Source organism: Salvia hispanica, chromosome 3 (assembly GCF_029641045.1).
Source record: "Salvia hispanica isolate PSC_SH4W2 chromosome 3, Shi_PSC_v1, whole genome shotgun sequence".
NCBI lineage: Eukaryota > Viridiplantae > Streptophyta > Magnoliopsida > Lamiales > Lamiaceae > Salvia > Salvia hispanica.
Window position 1 is genome coordinate 54,892,316 of NC_142694.1, and position 27,897 is coordinate 54,920,212.

Sequence of the window (27,897 nt, forward strand, 5' to 3'; positions counted from 1 at the left end):
TTTTCTTGCGTTGTTATACTAATATTTTCTTGTAATCTAAGAGAGAATTAAAATGGATTTGGAAGTTTGAACAGCTCAATGCGGACAGCTATAATGGGGTGTATGACTGCGATATTGCATCAGATTTACTATTTGTTTTACATTGTGTTCCGGTTGGAAAGGTGGAATTTGGTGTGCCATTGTCTTCAACTGTAACAGTTTACCTTATTGTTAGCTGAGAAAACAAATGGTGTATGTTATTCTCTTTATTTTATTTTGCTTACCCACAATTTTTTACTACATATTACTCCCTCCATCCCATAATAAAAATCCTATATTGTCACTTCAGTCCGTCCTACATTCAGATTTCTATTTCACTTTTTCCATAAATTATAAGTAGGCCCTACATTCCACCAATTTATTTCACTCATATTTTAATCTAAAACTACTAGTAAAATATAAGTGAGACTTATATTCCACTAACTTATTCAATCCACTCTTCTCTACATTGATTAAAATTCGTGTCATAACTAAATATGGCTCCTATTATAGGACGGAGGGAGTAATATTATACGTTAGTGGCTAGTTTGTGATATTGTATTCTACAATCACTTGTTTTATTTATTATTTTTATCCCTCTTGCGATAATTTTGCTGATGGATATAATACTATCTCTCTAAGAATTAGTCATCAAAGCACTAAAATAATATACCAATGGTTTGACCATGCCTCCTTATTAGTTGTAGGTTAATTGGTCAAAATTTATGAGAAAGTTAATTGCTCATAGCGTGCTTCTAAAAATTTATGGACTTGGGCTGTCACTAATTCAGTGAAATATGTAACCCCTTTCTGATTGGGATTATTTTATGGCAAAATGCATAACAGGAGATGCTATTAGATCCAAACTATTCATTTTTATATATAAAAAATACTCCCTCTGTACGCGAATATGAGTTTCGTTTTGCCATTTTGGTCCGTCCGCGAATAGGAGTCCCGGTTCATTATTTCTATAAATGGTAAAAGGTCCCACATTTTACCAATTCATTCCACTTACATATCATTTAAAACTAATATATACAAGTGGGGTCCATATTCCACTAACTTTCTTTCACTCACTTTTCTTAACATTTCTTAAAACTCGTGCCGAAAATAAATGGGACTCCTATTCGTGGACGGAGGGAGTATAATACAAGTATGTGAAAATCAATAAAGGGTGTGGATCCGCACAACATTCCTTAGCTGTGCATTTTGCCAAAATATCATTTTTTTTAACAAAGAGGGCTTTTCTGGTAAAATATCCTCTTTTTCAACAAAAAACTAAATGTTCTTACTCGCTGGTGAATTATACTCCCTTCATTCCATAGTAATGGTAACATTTCTTTTTTACATGCGATTTAAGAAAAATTGTATTAAGGGAGTTAAGTAATTGAAAAATAAAGTAGGAAATGAAAAAAGTAGAGAGATGAAGATAAAAATAAAGTAAGAAAGAGTAAAGTAAGTAAAAGAAAAAGTGTTAGACTTTTAAGAAAAATAATTGATTCCTCTAATATAGAACGTACCAAAATGATAAAATGACACTACTGCTATATGAGGGGAGTAGTATTTACTGAAGATCCTTTTTTTTAAAACCAAGATTTTAGTAATTAAATTTTGTCGTCAATAACTAATAGTACTACACAAAAACATACTAGTATCAAGAATGCCAGAAACTAATATACAGAATAATATCAAAGTCAAACTTGATTTAGCTATAAATACATCCAAGTAGATTTTCACTGCATCAATCTTCAAACAATCAAAACCAAACTATTTTGATTAGCCCAGCCTTACTACCCATGACCTACCAAAATCCAACTCAATGCGAAATAGTAATATTTATCAAGAATGAGCAGCCTAATCAAAATTTGAGGTATAAATTGCGATGTGAAAAAGGCTAGCAATGCGCAAATGAATATTGATAGCAATTGAATTAATTTTGCAACCTCTGAAACACAAGTAAAATGTGTAACCGAACTTAAGAAAAATTAATGCTATTTATAACGCAAACAAAGTCTAATAGCCTCACAGTATCATGTTCAAGGGCGTACAATAACTCGTAAGCTCGAAACAAAAAACAGCACACAACAGCAACGGCTTATAACCATTTGTGTTCGTTATGCCTATAACATATCAGCAGCAAAAACTTTTCAACGCTTGCCGCCGCCACCTCCAATCTTTGGGCCCTTGGGTGCTGCTCCCTTGGGTACGTTGGCCTTTCCGGAAGTCTTTTGCTTGGACATAACTTCAGCCTTCTTTGCCTTCTTCTCATCTTTGGTTTTCTTGATTCTTTCCTTAATTTCACTGATATACCAAACAGGCTTAATCATTAACCAAAAACATCAACCTATTCACAATAGGGTAAGTAGAGTGATATTTTGGCATTCGGGTTTAAATTTACAGAATTCCATTGAATCTCATACCGTAGAGCAGCTTCACGTGCAGCATCACGGACCTCAGGTTTCTCAGCTCGTTTTTTCTGAATGACCTCTAAGGTGGCACCAACAATAGACCTTGAGTAGGGCTTCTTGTTGGTACGACGCCTCTTCTTCACAGCTTCAGCAGCAGCATCCTAAGCCAATGACAAAAACAATATAAAATCAATAAAAACTGTCAAATAAAATTTTGTTGAATGATAGATAGTATATCAATAATGTAATTCACCTTTTTATGTTGTTTCCTGTACATAGCGGTCCAAGAAAGCTTAGCAGGCCTCAGGCGATTGTGGAAGTACCTCTTGCATTTTGAGTTAACAAAGAGGAACACCTACAACAACAGCAAACTCATCTCACAATTCCTAACAAGATGAGGTGTAAATAATAAGGCACAGGAAAATGCAATCGCTAGCAATGAGGTCATCCTACCTGAGAATCCGATCGGATAAACCTGATTCCCCTTCCAGGATATATCTTGGCACCGCTAAAACGGCAAAGCTCCGTCCTAACAACCAAGACCAGATGTAAATAAATCAATACTCAACCGGTATAATACAGCATGCTGTGGAAAAATGCCACATCTAACAAATGCATCATATGCAAGGTAAAAAGAAGACATCACAAATAAATTTGGAGAGTCAAATAGTTAAATTCCTCAATCTCCCACAGCAGTCTATTTATCTCAGAACCAAGGTTATACAGCAGAATGTAAACAACATATCCAAGGCAAACTCAAACAAAATGGCCAGAAACAATATTTTAAGGTTAAACGAGTAAAATACTTGAATTAGATCCTGCAACTCTCAAAGCCAGAGGTAACTAACCAGCAATTATCCAGCAGTGGGAAAATAAATACAAATTGAAATTGAAATTGAAATGTACAGAGCACTGAAGCCAAATTTGACAAACTTCTAAATCTACATCCGAAATGGCGATGGAAAGCTAAAAAGCATCTACAGGTTGAATAGGTTACAGAAGCAATCCCTAGAAACAAAAAATTAAACGGAAGCAATCCCTAAAAGCATCTACAGGTTGAATAAGTTCGAGAAGCAGATTTGGATTGAGTGAAGGATGCAAGGAAAAGCTAAGAAGCAGATATCATACAAAAATTACGACTTACTTGAGAACCATGGCTGCAAAATGTTGCTCGGCGCGGGAGGTTTTGTTTAGGGTGTTGTAGAAATGCCAGAAACCCTAAATGCCAAACAGCAATATAAGGCGTTGCAGCGAAATGGGCTCGAAAAGCAAAGCCCATTTCAAAAACAAGGCATCATAATCTGTACGGCCCATTCGGAAAATACCGGTAAAACCAATCTTCCCCAGCCCAAACCATCGGCCTGGCTATGTCCAACTTCAATAATAATCTTTACATGCCGGAAATGATACGGCTTTATTTCGAAGCCAATCAAATCAACAGAAGCTGCCTAAATTAAATTAAATCGACAAGCTACGATTTTTTTTTAATCTACTAACAATCTTTAAAATATACACCCTCCGTTTCAGTTTCACTATAAAAATTCTCCATTCCTTTAATTCATTTCAAACACATTTTCTTTTAAAATTTAATTATAAAAATAAAATCCACTCGTTGCATTAATTTTTTCTATTAAACTTTTTTATAAATAATTTTTTAAAACTCGGTCAATTATGAGATACTCCCTCTGTCCGTGAATAAGAGTTACGTTTTTTTCCATTTTAGTCCGTCCGCGAATAGGAGTCTCGGTTCATTTTTACCATAAATGATAATAGAGTTCCACCTTCCACTAACTCATTCCACTCACATTTAATTTAAAGCTAATATATACGAGTGAGACCCCTATTTCACTAAATTTTTTTTTTTTAGTTACAATTTCACTAACTTTTTTCCACCCATTTTTATTAACATTTTTTAAAATTTGTGCCTCCTAACGGCGGACGAGAGAGTATCTATAGATGGAGGGAGTGCCGAGTGGGAGCTGTTGAACAATTTGGAGCCCAACAATTTCCATCTCCGACGGTAAGAAGAGATTTTGACTGTTAAAACTAGTGTGTATGTTCCACTTTAAATATTGCGTTTTGATTATAAGGTAACTTAGCCGAAAACAAAACAATACTACTCCAGTACTCCATATAGTTTATAGAATTGAGATAAGGTTGGAGGAGAAGCCATTTCAATGGCTACTAATCTCTCAGCACCACCTCTCTCACCATATCTCTCCTCCCATAACCACCACCGCCGCCGCTGCCCGCTCCATTTCGCCTCCCCACTTCGTCTTCCCGCCAAGAAAAGATGTCCCATTTCATGCGCCGCATCCAAGAGAGCTCCTCCGCCGCCCTCCGCCGTCGCCGGCGAGCAGCAAAGCCCATCCCTAGCCGACCAGCTCAAACCTTTGTCCACCACCATTCTCTCCGACCAACCCAACGAAGCCCAGCTCCTATCCAAGCCCAAATCCACTTGGGTTAATCCCACCAAGTCCAGACCCTCCGTCCTCTCTCTCCAGCGCCACAAACGCTCCTCTCCTTACTCGCACAATCCCCAAATCAAGGACCTCAGAAACTTCGCCAAGAAATTGAACGATTGCGAGGAATCCCAATTCTCCGCTGTAATTGAGGGAATCCCTCATTCGCCCACGAGAGAAAACGCCCTATTAGTGCTCAACAGCTTGCGGCCATGGCAAAAGACCCTACTTTTCTTCGATTGGGTAAAAGCTCAAAACGCATTTCCAATGGAAACCATCTTTTACAATGTCACAATGAAATCTTTGAGGTTTGGCCGCCAATTTCAGCACATTGAGGGTCTTGCTCTTGAGATGGTTGAGAAGGAAATCCCTCTTGACAACATCACGTATTCCACCATTATCACTTGTGCAAAAAGGTGCAATCTTTTTGATAAAGCTGTGGAGTGGTTTGAGAGAATGTATAAAACTGGGCTGATGCCTGATGAGGTCACTTATTCCGCTGTGTTGGATGTGTATGCTAAATTGGGGAAGGTGGAGGAGGTGATGAGCTTGTATGAGCGAGGTAGAGCTAGCGGGTGGAAGCCTGATGAAATAGCTTTTGCTGTTTTGGCGAAGATGTTTGGTGAGGCAGGGGATTATGATGGGATCAAGTATGTTCTGCAAGAGATGAAGTCTCTAGGGATTCAACCTAATTTGGTTGTTTACAATTCTTTGCTCGAGGCTCTTGGTAAGGCTGGCAAGCCTGGTTTGGCCAGGAGTTTGTTTGAGGAGATGGTTGAATCGGGTGTTTCCCCGAACGAGAAGACGCTTACGGCCTTGATCAAGATATATGGTAAGGCTAGGTGGGCTAAGGATGCATTGCAGCTTTGGGAGAGGATGAGGTTGAATGGATGGCCTGTGGATTTCATCTTGTACAACACGTTGCTAAGCATGTGTGCTGATCTCGGGCTCGTGGAGGAGGCGGAGAAGCTTTTTGAGGACATGAAAGGGTTGGAGAAGTGCAAGCCAGATAGCTGGAGTTACACTGCCATGCTTAACATATATGGGAGTGGAGGCAATGTTGATAAGGCCATGATCTTGTTTAGGGAGATGTCTGAGGCTGGTGTGCAGCTCAATGTGATGGGGTGCACTTGTTTGATCCAGTGCTTGGGGCGGGCGAAGAGGATTGATGACTTGGTGAATGTATTTGAGTTTGCTGTGGAGAATGGAGTGAGGCCAGATGATAGGTTGTGTGGTTGCTTGCTCTCTGTTGTGTCCTACTGCGATGGCAAGGATGACAGTAAGGTTCTTGCTTGTTTGGAACGAGCAAACAAGACGTTGTCTGCGTTTGTAAAGGTGCTCAGTGGCGATGAGAGCACTGACTTTGATGCTCTGAAGGAAGAGTTCAAGCGGATATTGAGCAGCACGGCTGTTGAGGCGAGGAGGCCGTTTTGCAACTGTTTGATTGACATATGTAGGAATAGGAACCACCATGAGAGAGCTCATGAGCTTCTCTACTTAGGGACTTTGTACGGTTTGTATCCCGGTTTGCACACCAAGACTGAGGATGAATGGCGGTTGAATGTTCGGTCACTGTCAGTTGGAGCTGCTCACACCGCGTTGGAGGAGTGGATGAGTAGTCTGGCTAAGATTGTGCAGCGCAAGGAGAGTTTGCCTGCGTTGTTCTCTGCCAACACGGGGTCAGGGAACCACAAGTTCTCTCAAGGTTTGGGGAGCGCCTTCGCCTCCCATGTGGAGAAGCTTGCGGCTCCTTTCACAGAGAGTGAGGGGAAGGCCGGTTTGTTCACTGCTACACGGGAAGATTTGGTGTTGTGGCTGCAATCAAGAGCACCCTCGTCTGCGACCACAGCATGAGTGCAGTTGCCTAGGCGCCAATTGCAAGAGTTTTGGACATTGTATACTTTTCTTTGTAGCTGGCTTTACTTTGTTGTGGCCTTTGTCATGGGGCAAATTGATATTTGAAAGTAATATTGAGACTACATGTCTCACTTTAGTTTTTGTTACTTGCAACTGTTGTTAGAGCCTATACTAGTCCTTTGTTGCTGTTAGAACTTATTATCATGAGAGTAATATCCGCAGCAAAATGATGGCATATCTTTCTAAATGAGCATTTTTTAATTTGTGAAATGTAAGTTCATATCATAGAGGATGGAAGCAAAAGAAAAGTCGAGAAATTTGGGGAGTTCAACTATACCTATGGCAGAAATCTACTTGTCTTGCTCATAAAACCATGTCTTGTTACTGTTTTATGGATTTAGGTGAATGTTGTTAGTGGGTCTTCTTAATAGATCAAGATTCACCACATAATTCTCTTACAAAGCTTGTAGCCTGAGAGGAAGGCAGCAAGTACATAAACTATAAAAGAAGCGAAAGACAAGCACACGGAGGCAACCGAAGCATTCCAAACTGAACTTCCAATTTCCATCTGTTTGATTGATGGCACCGCAACTGAAGATGCTGAAACAAGCACATATCCTGCCAACTGATACATCACATTACAACCATTCATAACAACAACAGCAACGAATAGTTGCCTTCAAATACACAACCAATTTCTATTTTGCAAGTATATTAATAAAAGTGATACCTGATCAAAAAAGAAGCTGATGTAGTCAGATGCCTTGTCTGAGATGCATATGCCTCTGTGAGCTATATCACATATATTTTTGAAGATTTGACAGGCTGCATATATCACTGATAAAATGTTTGCAGTGAAGCAGTACCTATGCACAGTAAGCCACATAATTCATGTCAAAATCCATATCTTTAGCTATTAGGGCAATAATCACTTCAAACTACAAGAATATTGGGCTGTTTAGCTTTGCATATGAACTTTAAAGTTTGTTCCAATTTACACAAATTCTACATTTTTAGGTTCTGCATATGAACTTATAAACATTACTCATACTTTCGATTTTTTTTTTAATTCCAAATCGAAACAGACACAGCAGCAACATGGAAAAATCAAGATTTTCATTTTGATGTGTTGAAAATCCAAAAATTCAAAGTATAGTTAGGTTGGTATGTTCACGGACAAGTTTCGCAATTCATGTGTGAAACCAAAACAGCCGAAAATTCATGTATTTTGAGGCAAATAACCTCGTATCTCTGTGTCCTGAATCAACTTACAGTAATTCAGGGTATTTCTTGAGCTTTGAATTTGTTGATGGCAGTGCGACCAGGGCAAAAGCAGAGCCAAAGGAGAAGAGGAGAGCGAGAAACCTAAGGAGGAGACTTGCGGTCTGCACTGGAGGTCTGGAGCTCCACCTGGTTGAGGCCACGGAGAATGAGAATGGAGACGGGGTTGGCAAAGGAGGCTGTGCCGGTGAGTAGCCTGCAACTGGAGAGAATGTAACACCAGACATTGATCCCCACACTCTATAACTGCACCATGCCTTCTTCCATTTTGTTTCCTATGCTTACCTGCTCTTTTCTTAAACAAAGCTTTGTAGCAGACTTTCTTATCTAACATACTTCCTATTCTATTAGTATTACACAATTTGGCAATCATGACTCATTAGTTTAACAACACAGTCAACGCTGCAAATACAAAACATTTTAAAGATTGGTTATATTTTCCATATGCTGATTTAGAGTACTGTGCAAAGTATTGAGGGAATTAAAATTATTGACTTGATGTAAACCTGTGACAAATGATTTTTAGCTTGTAGTTCATTTTTTACTAGTTGGTGATCAATAGTTGCTGCTATAAATTTTAGAGTAAAGTAGGCTTGACTAATCTACTAAAAAAGAGAGAATATTCCCCCAGTTGCATTACTAATTATTAATACAATAATCAACCTATCAACCTGAGAAATCAAGAAAAAGGTGTTACAATTTATTGTGCGAATGAATGACTATTTATTAGTTTGGATTTTTTCTTTTCATCTTATGCAAAATTATAAAATACAACATACAAAATACGATAAGCTTGGACGTAGTAAAATGTAGAGAATCTTTTCAAAAGACACGACGCGTGACTGCAGGCCGAGAGCTTACTTAGCAGAACCTCCTTGTTGGCTTCAGATCAAGGCTTGGATTTGTATCCCCATGGATTCTGGCTTGCCCATTTCCATTGGTCCCTACACATTTCATCGATGCCATATTTCGCCCTAAAAAATACGTGGAGAAAAATAGGATTAGAGATCAAAATGGCTAGCAAATTTATATGTGAACATCTAAGAGAAGGTACTTACTTCCAACCAAGCTCTTTCTCAGCTTTATCTGTTGATGCATAAACAGCTGTTGCATCTCCCGGTCGTCTTGGACAGAGTTTAATAGGAAGTTTCTGTAAGAAGCGGAAAGTGTTCCGAGTATATAAACTAGTCTAGCACGTATAGCATGTTTCATGTTTTCCAAAGGAAAGGGCAGGATATACATTTACCTTGCCCGATGCCCTCTCGAAAGCTGCCACCATTTCAAGAACGGATGTGCCACGGCCAGTCCCCAAGTTGTAGGCAACGCAACCTCAAATATAAAACACGTGTTGGATGAATCAATAAGGTGAAGTGGAATTTTGAATGCCAAAATATATCTTGCAATATGTGGTTGTTTGTTATATGGATAAACTAGTGTATTCACCTATGCCATTGCTCTGCAGAAGCTTCTCGAGTGCAACCACATGGCCGTCTGCCAAATCCATAACATGGATGTAGTCTCGGATCTGTTAAGGAGAAACTATCAAACATAATATCTTGGAATCAAAATAAGTGCAACAGAAGGTCAAAATAAACACGCGGCACTGCAGTTTTACAACCTTCCATAGATACCCTAAAGATGTACAGTATATTCTAAAGAGTTTGAGTTTTTTGTACTAAAAAATGTACGCGGTGGATCACATACGAAAACTTTTAAAATCAAGAAATGCAGTTAACATCCCATACTACATTAGATTATCCTACATACCGCGCTACCATCAGGTGTGGGATAATCGTGCCCATAAACATTTAGCTCAGGCAATCTACCAACAGCCACTTGTGTTATATAAGGCATAAGATTATTGGGGATTCCCTTAGGGTCCTCTCCAAGCATGCCACTCTCGTGGGCCCCAACCGGGTTGAAGTATCTGAGTAAAATTATTCTCCATTTCTGGTCTGCCTTCTGTAGATCTCGAGCAATTTCTTCAAGAAAGAGCTAATGAAAAAACAAGAAAATGTTTCATTTAGGACTCAACTCAAACAACATTTTCTCAAGACCTAATCGTGAAATCACTAGTGGTCTCAAGAGGCAAACCTTTGTGCGACCATAAGGATTCATAGCCTTCAACTCGAAGTCTTCAACACAAGGAATTTTTTCAGGCTGACCATAAACTGTTGCAGACGAGGAGAACACCAACTACATAAAAGATCATTTCTTATGTCAACAGTGGCATGAGAAAAGATAAGCTCATTCATAGTCATATAGCTATATGCTGAAAGCAAACTTGTAAGTACGACCATTGTTGATTTTGTCACAGGAAAGACCAAGACTCATAAGACATGACCAATCCTACGCGGCATTGTCCCGAGTGGGACGAATCCATCTAACCCAACAACATATCATAAGACTAAGTAATGTTACATGTCTAATCCACCAAACTGACAATCCCCAAGTAGATCATGTCAGCATTATCAAGATAGACAGATCACCATATCTTTGCCTAACAAAGCACATTACAACTGCTAATGAATCATGTACTTTACTTGAAGCTGACATTACACCAAACCTTCTTTAAAGATGGAATACTATTTCACCAGTTTTGTAACTAATAGTATCTCACAAGATTTAAGAACAACATACCTTCTTACAGTTATACTTTGCCATGACTTTGTATAAATTGATAGATCCAACCAAATTGTTGTCGAAATATCTCATAGGATTAGCAACACTCTCACCAACAGCTTTAAGCCCAGCAAAATGGATCACTGCATCTAATCTACCATAAAGTTTAAAACTTCCAATCATACACACAACACATTAGAAAATACTAGTACAAAAAAGTAAATAAACCAAGTAAATGTATAATTACTTGCTCTCAGAAAACAATTTCTCCAAATCGTCCACATTCCTAATATCCCCCTGCAATCAAGACAAATAATCCAAAACCCAATATCAAAATCAGAAAAGAAAAAAAAAATCTTGATACTGAATAAAATAAAACATTATTTTTCTAAAAAGCAACTTGGAATATACCAAATGGAAATCGAGATTCTTGGAGAGTTGGGGGCCGACCAACTGCCTGACTCTGTCAAGTGCTTCTTCGACGGCATTGTCGAGGTTGTCTAAAACAGAGACCTTGAAGCCCTCTCTGAGCAGCTGCACCACCGTGTGTGAGCCGATAAAGCCAGCGCCCCCAGTCACCAAAATCCTTTCTTTCGTACCCATTTTGTGATATGATCAAACAAGCTCGCGCCTTTTTTAGTGTGTGCGTGCCTATCTTGATGCTCCAGGATTTGGGATTTAAATAGAAAAGCGTGTCGTGTAGATGATGAGTCAGCGTCAATCAAAAGATAGAGAGATGAGAGTTTGAGTAAAAAGAGGAATTCCGGATAAAGTTATACCGAATCGATAGTTGCTTTGTTTCTCCGGAATGTCCTTTATCAGCTATCATATGACACAATTAGTAATAAGTTGAAATTGATAAAGGAAATATCAACTCTTCATAAAAAAATATTTTTTTTAAGAAACTATTTATATTTTGGGCAAACTGTCTTAAAAATCATGAACTTTTGCCAAATTCTGATTTTTCTTACGAACTAAAAAGTTGACGTATAATGTCACGAACTTTACCGGGTTGCTTGTATTTCCCATTTGACCCGACCCTGTAGTTTTCCGGTTGAAAACTAGCTTACGTGGCAAGCCTGAAAATGATGTGGAGATCGCCGAAAATTCTTAAAATGATGTCGTTTTCTACAACTAAAACGACATCGTATTATGTGTAGACCCATTGTGGTGGTAAAAATTTTCCGGTAGAACCGGTGGCAGCTTTGAGGGACGGAAGATCGAGCAGGAGATTTTACAAAGATTTGGGTTTGATGAATCCCAACTCCGAAGCCGCCTCTGTCGCCGGCAGAGGAAGCTCCGCTGCCGGAATTTGAAGAAAGTGAGAAACGGGAAAGAGGGGGTCGGAAAAAGGAAAGGTCAAGTAGAAGGCAAATTCATAAATAGAATGGAAGCTTTTATTGGAGCATAACAAACACATCAATAGTTAATCGTTTCATTTTTAATTGTGGTGGCAATGGAGAGGAGTTTGAGAAATGGAGGGGTGTTTGCTATGATATTGTTGGTGGGGTTGTTTGCTTTGCCGATGGTAGGAGGCTTGAGAAATGGAGGGGTTGTTTGCTGATGGTAGGAGGCTTGAGATAGACACGTTTGGTGGCGGCGGAGGGCTTGGGGGAGGTGCTGCTGGAGGGCTAGGTGGCGGGGGCTGAGCTGGTGGTGGACTTGGGGGAGGTTATGGTAGTGGGCTAGGTGGCGGCGGTGGAGCTGGTGGTGGGCTCGGGGGAGGTTCTGGTGGAGGGCTAGGCGGAGGTGGTGGCGAGGGAGGAGGCCGGAGGGTTTGGTGGAAGAGGAAGAAGAGGAAGAGTGGTGGGGGATGATATGGCAAAGTCAACTTAAAATTTGTCATCCACGTCATCCATTCAACACACACTTAGCAGCCACATCAGCTAAAAAAGACACGTCAGCTAGCTTTATAGTCGGAAAACTCGTCATGGGAAAACAACGACCGATTATAAAGTTCATGACATTATACGCCAATTTTTTAGTTCGTGGGAAAAATTGGAATTTGGCAAAAGTTCATAACTTTTAAGGCAGTTTGCCCTTATCTTTTCAACACTGTACAGACAACCATGCTGCCGCACCCAAATGGTGTGTTAAGCTGAATTTGTGTATTGTGAGAGAAACAATAGTTCAACAGGATGTAGTGGAGGTGCAACATAATTAGTCAAGGAAGGGAGTAATATAGATGATAAAATAACACAAGTAAAGTAAAGAAAACTTTTCAGGAAAAACTTTAAGATAATAATCAAGATGCGGATGTTGTTTGGTTAGTTAGATAATAAAAAATATTTATTCGAGGGTGTAGAATCTGTTGACGATAATGTTCCCAATAACATTATCATTCTCCGTGATGGTGTTTCTCTTTCTGTTACTGTTGAAGACAAACATATCTCACATCGGAAATTTGAGGGAAATTGGAAGGTGTATATAATTCTGTCAAATCCCAATTAGTTTGAGGCTTTTTGGGAAGTAACCTAAAAACAAATCCGTGTGGGCTTGACCCAAAGCGGACAATACAATATCAAATTAATACTGCTGCCGACGCTGACAATCCTGACAGTACATCTACACATCTTGTAATAAATCCACTTTTTTGTTGTTGTTCCTAATTCTAGCGACGTTGGCATCCATAATGGCAATAACCGATAAGCAGTATGAGTTTGTTACCCACGATGTAAAGACTATGTTCTTTTCTTTTCTTTTTTTAAATTTGCAATGCCTATAAAAGATCCATGGTATACAACACCTCCCATGTCATCCTAAATTGAGGCTATGAAGTCTTTGCCAGAGCAAGAAAATTTTCCCAGTGTTAGTGATTGCCACTTGTTAAGATTGGAACAAAGTCTCCCTGCTGAAGTATAACACAACGATTGATATATGTAATACATGCAATAATTAGATAAACTTCTACATAAATATGGCTTCTATTGAAAAACTATACAATACGAATGATAATTGTTCATTACAATCCACACCACTGTACAAGCAAAATAGTTTAGGAAAATCAGAAAAGCCTCCAAATCTAAAAGTCTTGGATAACTATTTCAAATAACACAACATAGAAAAATAGTTGTAATCACTCAAACCCATCATGTCTCATTTTTTGTCCACTACTCGACGCCAGATGAATCAATAGCCCTAGAAACTACGTGACACCAATTCAACAATGACATTGGAAATAAGCATGGTAGGATCTCCCAAAAGAGCCGACAAAATGATTTTGACGACCGATTTGATCATCTGAAGCATCTTTTGAGCACGACTCCCTCTGCCTCTGCTAGATCTAGCCAACTCACCAGTTTCCGGTCCAACTACGCCATACCTCATGCATGCATCGTGCACCAATTCAGCCATGCAATACACATGGAAATGGTACTTACCGCAGCTTGAGACGTATGACCACCCTCGTACGTCTCTTGCTCCGTCAGTGATCTTCTTCTTCTTGCATCGGATGCACTTTGAGGAAACATCGGACTGAAGATCGAAAATGGTGTTGTCGATGAGCAGCTTCTCCTCAAGGTTGGCACAGCAGGGGTGCAAGTCTTTGTCATTTTCCTCGCAGCGGTAGCTGAAGCCGCATACGTCCTTTCCACAAGCGTCACAACATTTGGAAAATTCACGACGGTTATGGCTGACGAGTTTGGTGTAGGGTTCGCGACGGAAGGTGAAAGTGGAGCCCCCGAAGTAGTCATGGTGAATGGTGGACTTTGGGTGTCTGCACTCTTTGTGAAGCTCGCAACCACATGCAGTGCAGTGGTATCGCGGGCCGAAGCCTTTCATCCTGCAGCCGTCGCATTTGAATAACTTGTTGTAGTCTTTCAACTCATAGTGGTCGTAGCAGTCGTGATAGCTGCTTCTCACAATCGACATGTTGCAATTGTGATACGTCTGATTTACACAAATTTCATGGTATAATATACCACTAGATTGCATCAGATTTCTTTGGTCTACACACCATAAAAATAGATTGCTCAATCAAACTAAATAAACTATTTGGATAAAATTGTAACGATAATGATAACAAAATAAGTAATATCAAGTGGGTAAATCCAATTTAGTTAATTACTAGTAGTTCTTATTTGGATCAAATAGAATGCTTAGTAAACATTCAACCTAGTATTTGTAAACATAATACCTATATCCCAAACACACAAGACAAATAAACATATTTACATCTATATAATTTTTTAGACGGTTCTCCTGAATTTGAGGGACATGGCTTGACGTGGAGATACATGTGAATTTAAATATTCCCTAATTCCAAAAAGTTCAAAGATGTTGCTTTGTGTTTGATTTTTTATAATTAAAATTTGCAATTACATATTCTTCAATAAGCGCATCCTACTCAAACTTGTCATCCGGTAACGATTTTTTTTTTCTGGAGATAGATATTTACATAGTTAATTGAAATCAACGGTTGTAAGATACAGACGGAAAATATGTAGTATTTGAGATTAGGCCAAACTTTTCCTATTAAACATTAAACTGAGTAATATGTGGAAAAAAAAAAACTTTAAATTACCTGTGTTGATTTGAAGATGTTTCTCAGCGCAGGTCAGCCTACTTCAATGTAGAGTATTGGGTGATAAGAACTATATTTGTAAATAACATCTGTGATCATAATTAAATCTCCAATGCTGTATCAAAGTTTAGAATGTGTTCGAGTTTATATAGATTTATATAAACGCGTCAAATTAAAGACTGTCAACTACATAATTTCTCAAATTATATGTACTAATTTCATGAAACTTGGTTAGCAAGACTTAACTTAATCCAATAAATTTATAAAACAATTGTCAATTGTAGATTAGCCACGACTTTGGTAACAGATTTATGTATACGTATACCATGGCGTGGTTTGGTACTACTTGATTGATGACTTCCGATTTAATTAATCTTAGTCACATTATATATAAATCAATATTTTATCTTTATTGAATTTAATAATTACCAATTTGTTAACATGTTTTAATATTTTTTATACTATTTTAACAAGACATTCAAAATAACCCATAATTAAAACACATCCCATTATATAAATTTAATAAATTAGCATTTCTCTCAATTTCATCGTACCTAATTGAGTTTTAAACAATAGACGATATATGTTGCCTACTTTGATCCTAGTCGTATTTGGATAGACACTATTACTTTTATCTTTATTTGTAGAGTGTATAATGTATACACATATGCGTGCATCAGAAATTTCTATTGTAATTTCTATGTAAATGAATATAATGTGATCAATGTCAATTGATCTAATTAATATCTGCTTGGTCGGCAATAGAAGAATTTTCGATGAAATTTCGCTCCATAATCTCTTTTTGACGCGTGTTTGGGAAAAATGGCAATTTCAATTTTAGATTTTTTTTAAAAATGATTTGGTCCCTATCGGTAAATTGGACCAAAGGTGTTTATTTGTCTTTTTAGATACTTTTTAAAATAGAGATAATCGGTAATTTCTCAGTTATAACACATTTCTGCCGCGATATAAAATTTGGTCTTTTAGCTGGAACGTTGAAAGGAGATGATGTTGTATTGCAAACAATTTGTAAAATACTTGAAATCTGAATATTCTGTCCGAACCAAATCAATATTCATAATATGTGTCGGATTTTTCGGTTAGGATCAGTTTGAATTTTCTACAAATTTTAGATTTTTAGGTCGGCTGTGCAAACTGAATTCAGATTATAGTATTAGTTTATTATAATTTCATTTCCACATTTAAATCTAAAGTTGGCATAATAAAATGAAATAATTCAAATAAGAGTTGAATTGATTGAATGTAGGAATAAATGTATAAGAATGGACAGACAATTCTCTTGCTTGATATACACAAGATAACTGATTTTATTCATATGTTTAATAACTATAAATAAAATAAAAGAATTGAACGAAATTAATTTGTATTACTACTAAATTACCCTTTAAATTGTAATCAATTCAATTGCATCTCTCGCCCACTCTTTCATACAAACAAGACACACACATATCAAATACTCCATTCGTACCACTCTAGCATTCGCAGTTTACCATTTTTAGGTATCCCACTTTAGAAGTCCCGGTTAGAATATTCTATATATAGGAATAGGCCTCACATTCCAATAACATTTTTCCATTCACATTTTATTACAAAATTAATGTATAAAAGTAGGACCCACATTCTACTATATTTTTCACAACTTTCCTTTACATTTCTTAAAATTTGTGCCGAACTCAAATGAGACTCCTAAAATGGAACGGGGGCAGTATTACTAAATAAATGTATCTAATACCATTAGTCATGTTTATAAAACTAACAACCAAACGGAAACTCTAATTTCAACCTAAACATGCATGCTCATACTATGACAGAATTAATAAAATCATACCATTATTTTGAAGACATTCAAGATATTGAGAGTGGTAATTCTAGCATACCGAACACAAACGAATTTCCTAAACGTTGTTATTTGAAATAAATTAAAACATAAACATGCCCAAACTATGGAAAGTTCAATTATATCATACCATGAAATTAAATTTAGCATACACTCTACATCTGTCAAAAGATGGTCTCATTTTGCATGATCAACTCGATGGATTAGCACAAATATCCAACAACGATATATGCCACCTTGAGGATAAGATGTTTTTTTTAATATGGTGAAGTTGATAGGACCCTCGAGCTACTAAATCTCGCCCAAGATCACATCATAATAATCTCCAACATGTCTTATTAATTTTATTTGATTTAGCGTATCTGCATTTTCATTAGCTATCTTTATACAATTTTTATCTTTATTGAGTCTAGTAATGTATTCTATAAATTGGAAGTCTGTGTAATGTTTGATTCATTGAGAAATAAGACTACTATAACTTATTATCTCATTCATCTTGGCACGTCCAAGAACCTATTACTCCAACTAGGCTTATTTCTTTTACTCCTACTATATATCCATTGTTCAACAATACATGCCTACTTCCATTCAAACCACTAGTTGGCTAATTAGAGTACTAGTTCATCTTAAACCCTAACACAATTTGACACAGTAATCCAAAAAAACTAATGACTAAAAACAAACGATATAGTTGGATACCACAAACAAAAACTGTGAAATCTCTTCTACTATTAGAGGAGTCCAATTTGCATGAGCAAATTGTTGGCTTGTATAAGAAAATAGGTAGTTAGTATTTAGTAAACAGTAAACACTATTTCCAAAGAGTTGAAATCAAGACGAGAACAGCAACATATCTATTCCCCACGATATTGGACTTAAAACAACCTCTGACTGTTAATCTGGAACTTTTGTTAATCTGTAACTTTTGAAAAAAAAACCGTATAAGCATACACCACTCCTCAGGTGCTCGAATGTGGTAACCAGCATATTTTTGCAAATTAGTCATCCAAATAATAGTAAGATCCAGCGGACTTCTGCTCTCGATCCTTGGTTGACTCGAGTTTGTTGATTCTAGGCCGGAAATTTGTGGGGTCCCTTCTGAATGTGATATCCAGGTGCTACATAACGAAAGAAATTGGGTTACATTATGGAAGAATTTTGTGAATATAGATGTGATGTGGCTTACAGATAAGAAGAGGTTCATTCCCGTCAGCAGTGATTGAGGTGAATTGGCAACACAGTCAATGGATGGCTTTCCCTCATACACAATCACCCTATCAGCAAGGTATGTTGCCATGATGAAATCATGCTCCACAACAAATGCAGTCTTCTTCGCATGAAGTATGAATCTCTTTATGACTTTTGAAGCAACAATGCGCTGCTCTGAGTCAAGAAAGGCACTTGGTTCATCTATCAAATATATATCAGCTGGCTGCAGCCGTACCAAAACAAAACCAAGGGTAAATGAGAAGCAACACACCAGAATAGTATCCAAAGTAAATATATGGATAAGACAGGACCTCACCTTTCCAAGACAAATAGTGAGGGCAACCCTCTGCAATTCTCCACCAGAAAGATTCACAACCTCTTCATCCATCAATTGTTCAATCAATAGAGGTTTAATCACATCCGATACAAACTGAGGATGCATGTAAGAATCACGAATTTTTGAAATCAACAGCATTCTCACGCTACCCTTAAATTTAGGACTGATTGTCTGTGGCTTGTAAGAGACATTGAACTCAGGAATTTCAACATCAGATCCTTCTACTGAATCAGGCTTCAAGTGGCCAGCCTAACATTTGGAAGGAGAACGGTTCAGCATAAATGAACATGTTTTTTAAAAGTAAATAAACTATACAAAAAACGTACCAGCATCCGTATGAAGGTTGTCTTTCCTGTCCCATTTTCTCCGAGCATCACGATAATTTGTGAATCGGTGAATTCACCCTCCACTGCCTTGAGCCTGAAGTTTCCCTGAGTCTTAGTCATGGTTGGATACTTGTATCTTGCATATGTTTCAATTTCCTCCGTACTTTCTTGTGGAGTCTCTACAACCTGCAAGGAGAAGTACATTTTTGAAAAATGGCATCTCAGTTGCCTAAATACTGCAAAAAAAATATAGGACTTACCTTAAATGTAAGAGATTCATCTCTAAACCTAAGATTTTCGGTTGGAACAAATCCAGCCAGGAAAATATTAATTCCTTCTCTAACAGAGAATGGAAGAGTAACTACCCCATATACACCAGGTCTCCCATAAAGGCAGCATATGAAGTCCGACAAATAATCAAGCACACTAAGATCATGCTCTACCACGATCACATAGCTGAAAACAAAGATGATAGTAACTGAGTAAAATTTTCATACTTGGATAGTTAACAGAAAAAGTGAACACCACTACCTATTAGGTCGAAGCAATGATCTAATAACTTGAGCAGCTTTTAGTCTTTGTTTAACATCAAGATAACTTGATGGCTCATCAAACATGTAAATATCTGCATTCTGTACAACAGCAACAGCTATTGCAAACCTCTGAAGCTCTCCACCTGATAGATCTCCCACATTACGGTCCATAACCTGAATCAAATTAAGGTCAGCAGCAAGTTCTTGTTTCATATCCCTCTCGTCTTTCTCAGAAAGAACTTTCCCAACGTTTCCTTGAACAATTTTAGGAATGTGATCGACATACTGGGGCTTGATGATTGCCTGAGAATAAATGCATCACAAATATGACAGATGAATAAACTAGAGAAGTAAAAACATGGAAAATAACAACGGTTGACAAATAAAAAACAGAGTGGGAGTGGGACAGATGGATTAAGTTTCATGGTAGTCGAGCTATTATTGCATTTGCATTTATTAGTATCACCTGCTATCTCAGTTACTTCATACAAAAATATCTAAATATGTCAATAAAAGAGATTAAAAAATTAAAATTTAAGATGAGCTAAGGATACAATGCTAGGTCGATGTATAATTTCATACACAATCTTATGATAAGAAAATCCCTGCTACCTTAGTTACTTAAGGCAAATAAAATTCCATCTCCATTGTTATGTCATTAAATGAAGATTAAAGACTTAAAATTTAAGATAAGCTAAGCATACAATGTAGGTCATTTCGTATTCAAGCTTATGATAACAAAGCACTTTCCTCTAAACCAAATATATTAACACCCAACAAAAGAATATAGAGATATTTATTTAATAAAATGCAGACAGAACTTGAGCATGATGTTAAAGCCAAAAAGTTGTCACGATCTAAAAACCTCCAACAATCAGAAGAACCTCAACAATATTCTCTTTTAACAGTTATATTGAAGTAATGGGATATCAATGCCATGCAACTTGGTGGTTCACTTAATCAAGAGAACTATAGCTGCTGAAATCTAGATGAAATATACCTTAACATTGAAAATTATAAGAATTGCAAGAATGAATAAGAATTAAGAAGCCAACACTATGCAAGCATTCTAGCAACATCATTATCAGAGCTAAAACCTTCAAATTATCTTCAAGAATACGGGTGAAGTAATTTTGCAGTTCAGACCCTCTAAAATAAGTTAAAATTTCTTGCCAATCAGGAGGATTCTGCAAAAAAATAGACATAGAGAGGAAAAGTCAAGGAACATGTTAACCTCCTCAGGAAAATTCAAGGCTAGCTGAATTGCAAAAGATAGTCACATTAAAGCGTCCCAAGTTAGGTTTCAACTTCCCGGCCAAAACTTTAAGTGCAGTAGATTTTCCAATGCCATTAGTTCCCACCAGGCCCAGAACTTGCCCAGGTCTCGGTACAGGTAATCTGTGAAAATGTTGTAAAAGTTAGAAAGCAACAAAAACACACAATGAAATTGTGGTTGAACCAACCTATGCAATTTAAAGGTGTTAGGACCATAACGATGGGTTGTATCCTTGTCCAAGTCTTTTGGTAGATTAATAATCTGAATTGCTTCAAATGGGCATTTCTGGAAGAGCATGCACAAGAATTAATGAGACACAAAAACTTGAATTTCATTTCTATGATACTGGACAAACCTTCACACAGATACCACATCCAATACACAACTCCTCTGAGAGGAAAGCTATCTTGGATGCAGAAGTCACTTCGATGCAAAGTTTACCTGGATGAACACAGCAGTATGTATAAAAAGTTGTAAAATCCTAAAACAGAAAATAAAATAAAAAATTCCATATGATGGGACAATCAGTGAATCAATATAAAATATACAACGTATCTAAGTTTGGAAAACAAGAAATTCAGTGGTTGCTGATATTAACAACGCAGAATGGGGTTGATGGTAAGACTTAGTCACGCTGCAATCAACTGGTATCAATTCACAACAGTATTTCATCCTACGAATAAGAAACACCAGTTCATGCCTACATCTCCGATGGGTGCATTATTTTGTTATGCATATTAGTAGTAATTTTATTCTTCTCAAACAAACATAGTTCATGACCAAATAATACTTGAGATCAAATTAACGACAAAATAAACCATATAGCAGTATTTCACAAATCGATCAAAATTTTACAAAATAAACTCCTCCATAAAAACAGGATTTGGGGTTTTGACCTGTTTTGACTACAGGGCAGCTCTTTTTGCACTCCTGACGACATTTCTTAGGCTTGCACTTGTCGGAGCTCACTATGGCGATACGCGTCAATTTCTGATCGGCCATATCTCTTTATTCAACTAGTAGAGATTTAAACTTCAAATTAAAATAAAACAAAAACATGAATGGAAGATCATGTACGTATATATTATATATTGGCATAGAAAAAAGTATAACATCATCACCTGCGAATCGGGAGGCGGCGCTAGGGTTCCAAGAGGGAATGAGAAATCCTTTCCTTTGATTTTATTTTGTACTACTCCTACTAACTGAGGACGTCTTCCGTTACCTTTGGGGGAAACGAAGAGAATTGAAACTTGCCTGATATGCATGGTTATGGGTATGGGTATGGCCCACCTAATTGTGTCCCTTTTGAGTTACCCCAGTTTTGCATTTGGGCTGATTTTTTTTTAATTCATTATTGGCTGCCAAGACCAAAATAACCCTGATTTCTCCAAATCGTCCACATTCCTTAATATCCCCTGCATTCAAGACAAATCATCCAAAAAGCAGTATCTTTATCAGAAAAAATCTTGACATTGAATAAAAATTAAAACATACTCCCTCCAACATATTAGACCCACTTCTTTTGGCACAATAATTTAGCATGTGTTGTTTATGGTGTAAGTGGAGTTGGTAATAAAGTAAATTTTTACCATAAATAGAAGTAGCTCAAATATGTTGCGACTGTTAGAATAATCGAGTGAACAATTACTTAAAGCTCTCTATGATGATTAACCGAGAACAATGGAGAAGGAGCACAAACTGTAAAGCGGAAGCGTACCTTGATCCATATCGTATAGAACGGTGAATAGAACGGCCGAATTGCTTTGCAGCGGCTATGGATCTTCCAAACGATCAGAGACGTTCTTCGCGATAGTCTGCCGAGAGAATACAGAGATATCGAATGTTCTTCTGACGTCTGGGGACCATAACCCTAGCTTATATTTATATTAAATATAAACCCCTTTATTTTCTATTCGGTCCCTCATCAAATAGAAAATCCCATATGGTATCTACACTTATTTCCATAACAAAATAAATACACTTTAGCCCAAATTTTAATCTTTAATGGATCACTTTAATTGGACAACTGAAAGATAGCCATACACATTAAATTAGTCATGTGGAAGCCCAAAAATTCTAACAATCTCCCACTTGGGCAACACATGACACCAAATAAATGTGTACAAACCGAATGAGCGCTCAAAATGCTATCACATAGTGTATTTCCGAACAATCTCATTATCAACCATATCGACATAGGACTAAAGGGGCAGTCACCATATTTTTTCATGATTAAACCCATCAGTAATCACATATGCAAATATAATCAACAACAGATCAATTATGGAGTGTAGCATGGAAATTTCATGCAAGGTGATCATACATGTCTATTTCCAACTGGTCCTCCCAAAGTGAGATCACACTAAAACCAAATTACACAAGTAATGGACAAAACATAATACTCCCTCCGTCCCGCTTAAGATGACACGTTTTCCTTTTTAGTTTGTCCCAACTAAGATGACACATTTCCTTTTTTGGTAACTTTCTCTCTCCAATTAATACACTCAACCACTTTTTCTCACTCCTATTAAAATATCCATCTTTCTTTATCTCTCTACTTTAATACTTACACCCACCTTCCCTCTCTCCAATTAAACACTTTAACCAATAACTCCTAAAACCCCGTGCCGGCTAAGCAATGTGTCATCTTAGCCGGGACGGAGGGAGTACTTTATTTCTGCAGAAAATAACATGAGTTCTACAACATGTTTAAACACAATATAGAGCATTAACAAAATTAACTACTCCCACTAAACGGAAGTGTCCTCAAATGATAAAACACCCATACGGGCTACATGCCCATGAAAGACCTTAGGTGGTAGTCCCTTAGTAAGCGGATCTGCAATCATCAAATCTGTTCCTATATGCTCTATAGAAATTTGTCCACTCTGAACCCTTTCTTTTACAACTAGGAACTTTATCTCAATATGCTTTGACTTAGCAGAGCTCCTATTGTTGTTGGAGTATTGCACTGCTGAGTTATTGTCACAATACAACTTAAGTGGTCTTTCAACTCCTTGAATAATACGCAGCCCAGTGACAAAATTTCGCAGCAATAACCCATGACAAGATGCCTCATAACAAGCTACGAATTCTGCTGCCATAGTGGAAGGTGCCACAAGTGTCTGCTTAGCACTTCTCCACGATATGGCTCCTCCAGCCAGCAGAAATACATAACCCGAGGTGGATCTCCTACTATCTTGGCATCCAGCAAAATCAGAATCAGAATACCCAATGATCTCCAAATGATCTGATTTTCTGTATGTGAGCATGCAATCTTTTGTTCTCTGCAAATATCTCATAACCCGTTTTGCTGCTTTCCAATGATCCATTCCGGGGTTACTGAGATACCTTCCCAACATGTTAACAATAAAAGCCAAATCGAGTCTAGTACATACTTGGGCATACATGAGACTTCCAATAGCCGAAGCATATGGAAACTTTTGCATCTCATTAATCTCAAGACTTGTTCTAGGGCATTGAGCAAGACTAAACTTGTCTCCTTTAGCCACAGGGGTGTCTAGAGGCTTGCAGCCATGCATCTCAAACCTTTTTAGCACTTTTTCAATATATCCCTTTTGTGACAATCGTAGAATATCACGAGAGCGATCTCGGTGAATCTCGATCCCTAATACAAAAAAGGCTTCCCCAAGATCTTCTATCTCAAATTTCTTTGAGAGAAAATTCTTGGTATCGTGCAACATTTCCTTATCATTTGTGGCAATCAATATGTCATCGACATATAATACCAAGAAGATGCATCTGCTCCCACTGAACATGTGATACACACAATCATCAATAACATTCTTCTCGAAACCGAATGAGAGAACCGCTTCATGAAATTTATGGTACCATTGACGAGAGGCCTGCTTGAGCCCATAGATGGATTTCTTTAGTCTGCAAACCATTTTCTTTGGGTCTCCGACAACAAAACCTTCTGGTTGCTCCATATAAATCGTTTCCTCAAGTTCACCATTGAGAAACGCTGTCTTAACATCCATCTGATGCAGCTCAAGATTAAAATGTGCTACTAATGCCATGATTATTCTAAATGAGTCTTTCGAAGAAACCGGAGAGAAAGTCTCTTTATAATCAATACCTTCCTTCTGAGTAAAGCCTTTAGCTACAAGACGTGCCTTATATTTATCCACATTACCTTTTGAATCTCTTTTGGTCTTAAAAATCCATTTGCAACCAATGGGTTTCACACCTTCAGGTAATGGGTAAATATCCCAAACGTCATTAAATAGCATTGACTTATATTCCTCATCTAAGGCTTGAGTCCACTTTTCAAACTGAGGATCCTTCATTGCTTGAGCAACAGTGACAGGGTCATTGTTTTTCAAACCAATATTATCCTCATTTTCAGTGAGAAAAACCACATAATCATCCGGAATGGCATTTCTCCTTTCTCTAGTGGATCTCCTTATTGGCATTGGTTCTTGAGGTTGTTGAGGTTGAACTTGAATAATCTCATCAACATGATGTTGGTCCTCATTGAGATTATCAACTTGGAGTCGTGCATTTATAACATCATTTTCTTGAGGTTCTTGATCTGCTTCTTCTTCAATGTCAAGAATAGAAATCTGAGCATTGTCAGAAGCAGTGGTAGGAATTGTTATAGATTCCTCCTCAAAAGTGATGTCCCTTATTGCATTTTCCCCCCAAACTCAACATCCTCAAAGAACACCGCATTTCCCGTCTCGAAAATTGTTCTTGTGGTGGGATCATAAAATTTGTAACCCCTTGACTTTTCTGAATAACCAATAAAGTAGCTGCTCACTGTTTTGGAGTCCAATTTCTTTTCATTTGGCTTGTAAGGCCTAGCTTCAGTTGGACATCCCCAAATGTGAGTGTGACTTAGTCTAGGCTTTCGCCCAGTCCAAAGCTCATAAGGTGTTTTAGCAGCTGCTTTAGTTGGTACCCTATTGAGAATATATGCTGCAGTCTTTAATGCTTCTCCCCAAAGTGATTGGGGTAAGGAGGAATGAGAAATCATACTCCTCACCATATCTTTAAGAGTTCTATTTCGTCTTTCAGCTACACCATTCATGCTAGGCGACCCCGGCATAGTGTACTGAGGGACGATCCCACACTCTTCCAAATAGAGAGCAAAAGGTCCTTGACGTTGTTCACCTGAGCCGTCATTTCTGCCGTAGTATTCACCACCACGATCAGATTTGACTTTCTTAATGCTTTTGTTGAGTTGGAGCTCAACTTCAGCCTTGAATATTTTGAACTTGTCAAGAGCCTCAGACTTTTCATGAATTAAATATAGGTACCCATAACGAGAATAGTCGTCTATGAATGATATAAAATATTGTTGACCATTCCAAGAAGCCGAAGGGAATGGACCACAAATATCCGTATGTATCAATTCTAAGACGTCTGTAGCTCTATTGGCACCTAATTTCTTATGTTTGGTCTGTTTTCCTTTGATACATTGAACACACACATCAAGATCTGAAAAATTTAGTGTGTTTAATATACCATCTGACACAAGTCTCTCAATTCTTGATTTTGAGATATGACCTAAGCGCTTGTGCCATAAGTTTGCCGAATTTTCATTATTTAATTTCCGCTTAGTCCCCTTTGATTCAACATGTAAGGCTTCTGAATATGAAGTAACAGAATCAAGCATGTAAAGATTGTCATATGCACTTAAAGAACCAGTGCCCATAATACCTGAATTATTTGAAAGAGTAAACTTAAGATTCCCGAATGAACAAGAAAAACCAAATTTGTCCAATGCAGAAATAGAAACCAAATTCCGTCTAAATGACGGTACAATAAAAGTATCTTTCAAATCCAGAAAAATTCCAGTCTTTAACAACAATCTAAAATGCCCAATAGCTTCTACTTCCACCGACTTGCCATCTCCTACATAGATGTATCTTTCACCATCAGTTGGCTTTCGGCAGCTCAGACAGCCCTGCATTGATAAACTTATGTGAGTAGTAGCACCAGAATCTACCCACCAAATATCACTAGGGACTGAAGCTAGATTAACTTCAGAACAGACCAAAGCAAGAATCATACCTTTCTTAGCACGCCAGGCGGTGTACTTGGCACAATTCTTCTTCATATGATCAGACTTCCCACAGAAGTAGCAACCACTTTCCTTATGTTGCTTCTTTTGTGATGGTCCCTTGTCCACAGCAGCATTCTCAATAGGCTTTCTCTTTAAGCCCTTTCCCTTATTGCTTGAGCTAGTAGCCAGTTGAGCAACCTCAACTCTGTCTTGCTTCAATCTCTCCTCTTCTTGTACACAGTATGAAATGAGCTCATTAAGAGACCACTTCTCCTTCTGACAGTTATAACTGACCTTAAATTGACTGAATTGTGTAGGAAGAGAGAGTAACACCAAATGCACAAGTAAGTCCTCAGGGACTTCAAGTTTGTGCGCCTTCAAGTTTGAAGCAATATGAGACATCTACATGATGTACTCCCTTATGTTGCCCTTGCCCTTATACTTCATTGAGATCAAGTTTGCCAGAAGCGTACTTGTCTCGGACTTTTCGTTTTTAGCAAAACGCTCCTCAATTTTGGCAAGGTATTCACTAGCATTAGCAATATCCTCAGAAGCCGTGCCCCGAAAGGCCTTTGGGATGCTGCGCTTGATGATCATAAGACTCACGCGATTCGAGCGTTCCCACCTCTCAAAGTCCCGCTTAAGATCAGCGGTACTTACATCCGTAAGAGGGGCGGGTTTCTCAGTCCTTAACGCGAGGTCAAGATCCATGCAGCCCAAAGTGATCAGAAGGGTTTCCTTCCAATCCTTGAAATTAGACCCATTCAACATAGGTATGTTTTGCACGTTGGTAGACACAGTAGCAGAAGACGTCATAACTACAGAGAAACAAAACCAAATTAACCGTCATGCTCACATCATAAAATTCAAATAAGAAGGTAACATCTCGAGGTACCGGCACAACATTTAAATCAAGTCTTTGGACAGTAATATAAACTTGTAAGTGGCAACCTCTTTGTAGTGATCAAACACTGACAATAAAATCATGTCAAGCAATGTCCACCTTTGGGCATCACACTACTTACACGATAAACCGGATAATTGTCACGTATTTACCACCACAGGTATGTGTGTACCTCGTGCCAAATAATGATCTTCCTTTGGGCCGACTAATATCCGCATTGAAAATACACACACACTTCACCGTCCTAATA

General features: G+C 37.8%; 6 protein-coding genes and 1 pseudogene across 13 annotated transcripts; 1 reads left to right on the forward strand and 6 right to left on the reverse strand.

Annotated features, from left to right (window-relative positions):
• Positions 1 to 1,993: 1,993 nt before the first annotated feature.
• Positions 1,994 to 3,679, reverse strand: LOC125211121 (large ribosomal subunit protein eL24-like). The gene is made up of 5 exons (XM_048110818.2): positions 3,571 to 3,679; positions 2,880 to 2,955; positions 2,680 to 2,781; positions 2,439 to 2,587; positions 1,994 to 2,319 (listed from the first exon to the last, which is right to left on the reverse strand). The coding sequence occupies exons 1-5, from the start codon at positions 3,579 to 3,581 to the stop codon at positions 2,166 to 2,168; spliced, it is 492 nt and encodes a 163-aa protein (XP_047966775.1). The 5' UTR covers positions 3,582 to 3,679; the 3' UTR covers positions 1,994 to 2,165.
• An 840-nt stretch (positions 3,680 to 4,519) lies between these two features.
• Positions 4,520 to 6,891, forward strand: LOC125214863 (pentatricopeptide (PPR) repeat-containing protein). Its single transcript, XM_048116055.2, has one exon. The coding sequence runs from the start codon at positions 4,604 to 4,606 to the stop codon at positions 6,740 to 6,742; it is 2,139 nt and encodes a 712-aa protein (XP_047972012.1). The 5' UTR covers positions 4,520 to 4,603; the 3' UTR covers positions 6,743 to 6,891.
• Positions 6,892 to 7,123: 232 nt separating this feature from the next.
• Positions 7,124 to 8,265, reverse strand: LOC125210388 (CASP-like protein 4A4). The gene is made up of 3 exons (XM_048109947.2): positions 8,018 to 8,265; positions 7,476 to 7,611; positions 7,124 to 7,370 (listed from the first exon to the last, which is right to left on the reverse strand). The coding sequence occupies exons 1-3, from the start codon at positions 8,251 to 8,253 to the stop codon at positions 7,185 to 7,187; spliced, it is 558 nt and encodes a 185-aa protein (XP_047965904.1). The 5' UTR covers positions 8,254 to 8,265; the 3' UTR covers positions 7,124 to 7,184.
• On the reverse strand, positions 8,087 to 11,460 carry LOC125214864 (bifunctional UDP-glucose 4-epimerase and UDP-xylose 4-epimerase 1-like). Of its 6 annotated transcripts, none has more exons than XM_089066837.1 (10): positions 11,060 to 11,460; positions 10,896 to 10,945; positions 10,667 to 10,802; positions 10,121 to 10,222; positions 9,794 to 10,021; positions 9,470 to 9,551; positions 9,273 to 9,355; positions 9,085 to 9,176; positions 8,888 to 9,000; positions 8,087 to 8,311 (listed from the first exon to the last, which is right to left on the reverse strand). In XM_089066837.1, exons 1-9 carry the CDS (start codon positions 11,249 to 11,251, stop codon positions 8,916 to 8,918), a joined length of 1,050 nt encoding a protein of 349 aa, XP_088922963.1. In that variant the 5' UTR covers positions 11,252 to 11,460; the 3' UTR covers positions 8,087 to 8,311; positions 8,888 to 8,915. The 6 variants fall into 6 exon arrangements, with proteins under 6 accessions (XP_088922963.1, XP_047972014.1, XP_047972015.1 ...); XM_048116057.2 differs by having other exon boundaries at positions 8,087 to 8,222; positions 11,060 to 11,459; XM_048116058.2 differs by having other exon boundaries at positions 8,087 to 8,228; positions 11,060 to 11,459.
• Positions 11,461 to 13,718: 2,258 nt separating this feature from the next.
• On the reverse strand, positions 13,719 to 15,331 carry LOC125216455 (uncharacterized). 2 transcript variants are annotated; one of them, XM_048118167.2, is made up of 2 exons: positions 15,171 to 15,331; positions 13,719 to 14,536 (listed from the first exon to the last, which is right to left on the reverse strand). In XM_048118167.2, exon 2 carries the CDS (start codon positions 14,516 to 14,518, stop codon positions 13,787 to 13,789), a length of 732 nt encoding a protein of 243 aa, XP_047974124.1. In that variant the 5' UTR covers positions 14,519 to 14,536; positions 15,171 to 15,331; the 3' UTR covers positions 13,719 to 13,786. The 2 variants fall into 2 exon arrangements, with proteins under 2 accessions (XP_047974124.1, XP_047974123.1); XM_048118166.2 differs by having other exon boundaries at positions 13,719 to 14,595; positions 15,171 to 15,329.
• A 2,406-nt stretch (positions 15,332 to 17,737) lies between these two features.
• Positions 17,738 to 21,963, reverse strand: LOC125215931 (ABC transporter E family member 2-like). Of its 2 annotated transcripts, none has more exons than XM_089067361.1 (12): positions 21,831 to 21,963; positions 21,606 to 21,715; positions 21,065 to 21,150; positions 20,897 to 20,994; positions 20,714 to 20,831; positions 20,531 to 20,620; positions 19,432 to 19,736; positions 19,161 to 19,356; positions 18,901 to 19,086; positions 18,554 to 18,823; positions 18,215 to 18,460; positions 17,738 to 18,146 (listed from the first exon to the last, which is right to left on the reverse strand). In XM_089067361.1, the coding sequence occupies exons 2-12, from the start codon at positions 21,709 to 21,711 to the stop codon at positions 18,027 to 18,029; spliced, it is 1,821 nt and encodes a 606-aa protein (XP_088923487.1). In that variant the 5' UTR covers positions 21,712 to 21,715; positions 21,831 to 21,963; the 3' UTR covers positions 17,738 to 18,026. The 2 variants fall into 2 exon arrangements, with proteins under 2 accessions (XP_088923487.1, XP_047973471.1); XM_048117514.2 differs by having other exon boundaries at positions 21,606 to 21,725; positions 21,831 to 21,947.
• Positions 21,964 to 26,594: 4,631 nt separating this feature from the next.
• On the reverse strand, positions 26,595 to 27,655 carry LOC125210798 (uncharacterized; annotated as a pseudogene).
• Positions 27,656 to 27,897: the final 242 nt, after the last annotated feature.